Consider the following 4996-nt stretch of genomic DNA (forward strand, 5'->3'; position numbering starts at 1 on the left):
AGATAGCTGACAACTGCAAGAAACACAAAGTTGTGATAGTAGGGAATTTTAATTTTCCACATATAGATTGGGACTCGCATACTGTTAAAGGTTTAGACGGGGTGGAGTTTGTAAAATGTGTTCAGGAGAATTTTCTACATCAGTATATAGAGGTGCCAACTAGAGAGGATGCGATATTGGATCTCCTATTGGGAAATGAGTTAGAGCAGGTGATTGATGTGCGTGTGAGGGAACACTTTGGATCTAGTGATCATAATGCAATTAGTTTCAACCTGATCATGGATAAGGATAGATCTGGTCCTGGGGTTGAAGTTCTGAACTGGAAATAGGCCAAATTTGATGAAATGAGAAGGGATCTGGGAAGTGTGGATTGGCACAAACTGTTCTCTGGTAAGGATGTGAATGGAAAGTGGGAGGCCTTCAAAGGAGAAATTTTGAGAGTGCAGAGTTTGTATGTTCCTGTCAGGATGAAAGGCAAAGTAAATAGGAATAAGGAACCTTGGTTCTCGAGGGAGATTGTAACACTGATTAAGAGGAAGAGAGAGTTGTATGAAATGTACAGGCAGCAAGGAGCAGATCAGATGCTCAAGGAGTATAAAAAGTGCAAGAAGCTACTTAAGAGGGAAATCAGGAGGGCTAAAAGAAGAGATGAGGTTGCTTTGGCAGACATAGTGAAGGAAAATCCAAAGAGCTTCTATAGGTATGTTAGGAGCAAAAGGATAGTGAGGGATAAAATTGGTCCTCTTAAAGACCAGAGTGGTAGACTGTGTATGGAGCCAAAAGAGACGGGGGAGATACTAAATGGTTTTTTTGCATCCGTATTCACTGAGGAAACGGGCATGGAGTCTACGGAAATAGGGCAAACAGGTAGGGAGGTCATGGAACTTTTACAGATTAAAGGGGAGGAGGTGCTCGCTGTCTTGAGGCAAATCAGAGTGGATAAATCCCCAGGGCCGGACAGGATATTCCCACGGACCTTGAGGGAAGCTAGTGTTGAACTTGCAGGGGCCCTGGCAGACATATTTAAAATGTCAGTATTCACAGGGGAGGTGCCGGATGATTGGAGGGTGGCTCATGTTGTTCCGTTGTTTAAAAAAGGTTCCAAAAGAAATCCGGGAAATTATAGGCCAGTAAGTTTGACGTCGGTGGTGGGCAAGTTATTGGAAGGTGTGATAAGGGATAGGATCTACAAATATTTGGATAGACAGGGACTTATTAGGGAGAGTCAACATGGCTTTGTGCGTGGTAGGTCATGTTTGACCAATCTATTAGAGTGTTTCAAGGAGGTTACCAGGAAAGTGGATGAAGGGAAGGCGGTGGATGTTGTCTACCTGGATTTCAGCAAGGCCTTTGACGAGGTCCCTCATGGGAGGTTAGTTAGGAAGGTTCAGTCACTGGGTATACGTAGGGGGGTAGTAAATTGGATAAGACACTGGCTCAATGGAAGAAGCCAGAGAGTGGTTGTGGAGGATTGCTTCTCTGAGTGGAGGCCTGTGACTAGTGGTGTGCCGCAGGGATCGGTGTTGGGTCCATTGTTGTTTGTCATCTATATCAATGATCTGGATGATAATGTGATAAATTGGATCAGCAAGTTTGCTGATGATACAAAGATTGGAGGTGTAGTGGACAGTGAGGAAGGTTTTCAAAGCTTGCAGAGGGATTTCGACCAGCTAGAAAAATGGGCTGAAAAATGGCAAATGGAATTTAATGCAGACAAGTGTAAGATATTGCACTTTGGAAGGACAAACCAAAGAAGAACGTACAGGGTAAATGGTAGGACTCTGAAGAGTGCAGTTGAACAGAGGGATCTGGGAATACAGGTACAGAATTCCCTAAAAATGACATCACAGGTGGATAGGGTTGTAAAGAGTGCCTTTGGTACATTGGCCTTTATAAATCAGAATATCAAGTATAAAAGTTGGAGTGTTATGGTAAGGTTATATAAGGCATTGGTGAGGCCGAATTTAGAGTATTGTGTACAGTTTTGGTCACCTAGTTAGAGGAAGGATGTAAATAAGGTTGAAAGAGTGCAGAGAAGGTTCACAAGGATGTTGCTGGGACTTGAGAAGATGAATTACAGAGAGAGGTTGAATAGGTTGGGACTTTATTCCCTGCAGCGTAGAAGAATGAGGGGAGATTTGATAGAGGTGTACAAGATTTTGATGGGTATAGATAGAGTGAATGCAAGCAGGCTTTTTCCACTGAGGCTAGGGGAGAAAAAAACCAGAGGGCATGGGTTAAGGGTGAAAGGAGAAAAGTTTAAAGGGAATATTAGGGGGGGCTTCTTCACGCAGAGAGTGGTGGGAGTGTGGAATGAGCTGCCGGATAAAGTGGTAAATGCGGGGTCACTTTTAACATTTAAGAAAAACTTGGACGGGTTCATGGATGAGAGGGGTGTGGAGGGATATGGTCCAAGTCCAGGTCAGTGGGACTAGGCAAAAAATGGTTTGGCACAGGCAAGAAGGGCCAAAAGGCCTGTTTCTGAGCTGTAATTTTCTATGGTTCTATGGTTCTAGATCACACTGAGATGCAAGGAATTGATTCCAGACAGATCACATTGAGATAGAGTGGACAGATCCCAGACAGATTACACTGAGATGGAGGAAATTGATCCCAGATGGATCATACTCAGATGGAGGGGACTGATCCCTGCAGAAAGGCCAAGGGATAGCTTGACAATACTCAAATACATCTCTCACCTCATAGAGCCAGTGGTGGCTTTTTATTCGAAAAGAAAATCCACCAGTTATATGATCTTGCACTGTACAAATGTGGCAACTTAATGCTCCCTTACAATTTTGTCAGATGGAACTGCTAATCAATTCTTAAATATTAAGTTTTTCATACATCACTCTGCACTGGTCAACTAGAATTGTATTGTGAAATAATGAAGGTTGACTTTATTGGCTTTGCTCTATCTCAGACATATCCAACTCTTTTATTGCGAGATGTAAAAACCGAAACTGGAGATAAAGCATAAAGTAAAGTTTAATTTATTAGTGTCACAAGTAGGCTTATATTCACACTGCAATGAAGTTACCATGAAAATCCCCTAATCACCACACTCCGGTGCCTGTTTGGGTACACTGAGGGAGAATTTAGCATAGCCAATTCACCAGGCCTGCACATCTTTGGACTGTGGGAGGAAACCGGAGCACCCGGAGGAAACCCACACAGACACGGTGAGAACGTACAAATTTCACACAGACAGTGACCCAAGCCCAGAATCGAACCCGGGTTCCTGGCACTGAGAGGCAACAGTGCTAACCACTGTGCCACCATGCCACCCATGGGAGATAACCTAGGAGCTAACCATAGGAGATAACCTAAGTCCAAGAAGCACCGACAGCTATTTGAGAAAATTGTAATAACTTTTGTCTGTACATTTTGAAAATTTGTTAATTTGAAACTTGCTGAATTATCACGTGGCTTTTGATTAATCTCTTAAGGTACATCTGAAAAATAGCAGAATTTAAAATTATCTTTTGGACATACGTGCATTGTGCACATGCAGCGTAAACAAGTAACTCTTAACAGGTGGACTTTAAAGAATTGGCTCTGATGATATTTGATTCCTGGGAGCATTTTCTACAAGAGAACTGTTCAGTTGTTGAAAGAGTTTCACAATTCCAGAGGTTTTAAAGTTGTCCTGAAATCTCCGAGCAGCAAATGCATAGAGAATAGGATTGATACAGCTGTTGGTGACAGCCAAACCTCCAGCAAAATTCTCCATCTTTTCACGAACGAGCAGCAATGCCTTGGAGGTTTCTGGACTGGATGTCTTCGTCAGTATTGAAGAAATAGTTATCATGTTTGTCATGTGATAGGGCAGCCAGCAAACGGCAAAAGCAATTACTACTCTCCTGATCACATTCATCAACTTGCTTTTGCCTCGAAAAGTCATTTGTTTAATTCTTTTCGCAACGAGTACATTGCAGACTGACAGTGTGAGGAACGGAAGGGCAAAGCCCACTGATATCTGGAACATAATCGGCCCTGTATGCTGCTGATTGCTGCCGTTCCACTGTGAGCAGTTAGAATGCTCAGCATCCACTGCTCCTTGCCCTGCTGTAATCAGAGGAACAGCACAGAGCAAGGCGAAAACCCAAATGACCACGATCACTTTCCCGGCTGTCCCACTTCTCCACCACTTCTGAGCGACAAACGGGTACAGCACGGCCACAAAGCGCTCAATGCTCATCGCCGTAATGAAGAATACGCTGGCAAACATGTTGCAGTGGATCACGTAAAAGAGAACGGTGCAGAAATTGGCTCCAAAAACCCAGCCACCAGCGAACGAATAAATCCAAAATGGCAAAGTGAGGAGAACGGTGAGATCTGCGGCGGCCAGGTTTAATATCAGCTTGACTGTCGGAAACCTCTGCTTCACGTCGCAAAGGATTATCCAGATCACCAGCAGATTCCCCAACATGCCAACGAGAAACATGAGCGTGAAGGCAACACAGATCACCACCTGATGCACAGACGGAGGGGATACAGTTGAATTGGACAGCTCCATTTAGGGAACAGCTTCAGCAGTAACTTTTTAAAGCCAACCATTAACTCCTGTTCGCTATTAAAATGTGTCTAAAATATAGAAAAAGGTGTGAATGACGCCGCTCCCCCACCTCCACCTCCAGATAGTCAAAAAGTGCAACACCAGCCAACCAATTGGACAGTGGCCACAATTAGAATCTCATTTGCAGTTATAAAAAGCTGATTATCTTTCTAGATTTGCCATTAGCAATGCTGAAACCACACTGTGCATGAACAAAATGTCTCTCGAGGTGGTGACTTTGCCGCAGCATTATTTAGATTGCACGGGTGATACCAAAGACTGTCGTCAAGGACACGGCTGTAGCATAGCGACAGCTGTCACATCTTTTGTGCTCGAACACTAGGTATTCTCTCAAAGTCAGCAGCCACAGAAGTAAACCTCAGGTTTCTAATGATCTAGAATATACCCTTTCCCATCTGGTGTCAGGTACATGAACGA

At 43.7% G+C, this 4996-nt stretch overlaps 1 protein-coding gene across 1 annotated transcript; it reads right to left on the reverse strand.

The window, feature by feature from the left end:
• Nucleotides 1–3544: 3544 nt before the first annotated feature.
• On the reverse strand, nt 3545–4519 carry LOC144493101 (leukotriene B4 receptor 1-like). The gene has a single exon (XM_078212003.1). The coding sequence runs from the start codon at nt 4517–4519 to the stop codon at nt 3545–3547; it is 975 nt and encodes a 324-aa protein (XP_078068129.1).
• Between the last annotated feature and the right edge of the window lie 477 nt (nt 4520–4996).

Source organism: Mustelus asterias, chromosome 4, assembly GCF_964213995.1.
Source record: "Mustelus asterias chromosome 4, sMusAst1.hap1.1, whole genome shotgun sequence".
In the NCBI taxonomy this organism is placed as follows: Eukaryota; Metazoa; Chordata; class Chondrichthyes; order Carcharhiniformes; family Triakidae; genus Mustelus; species Mustelus asterias.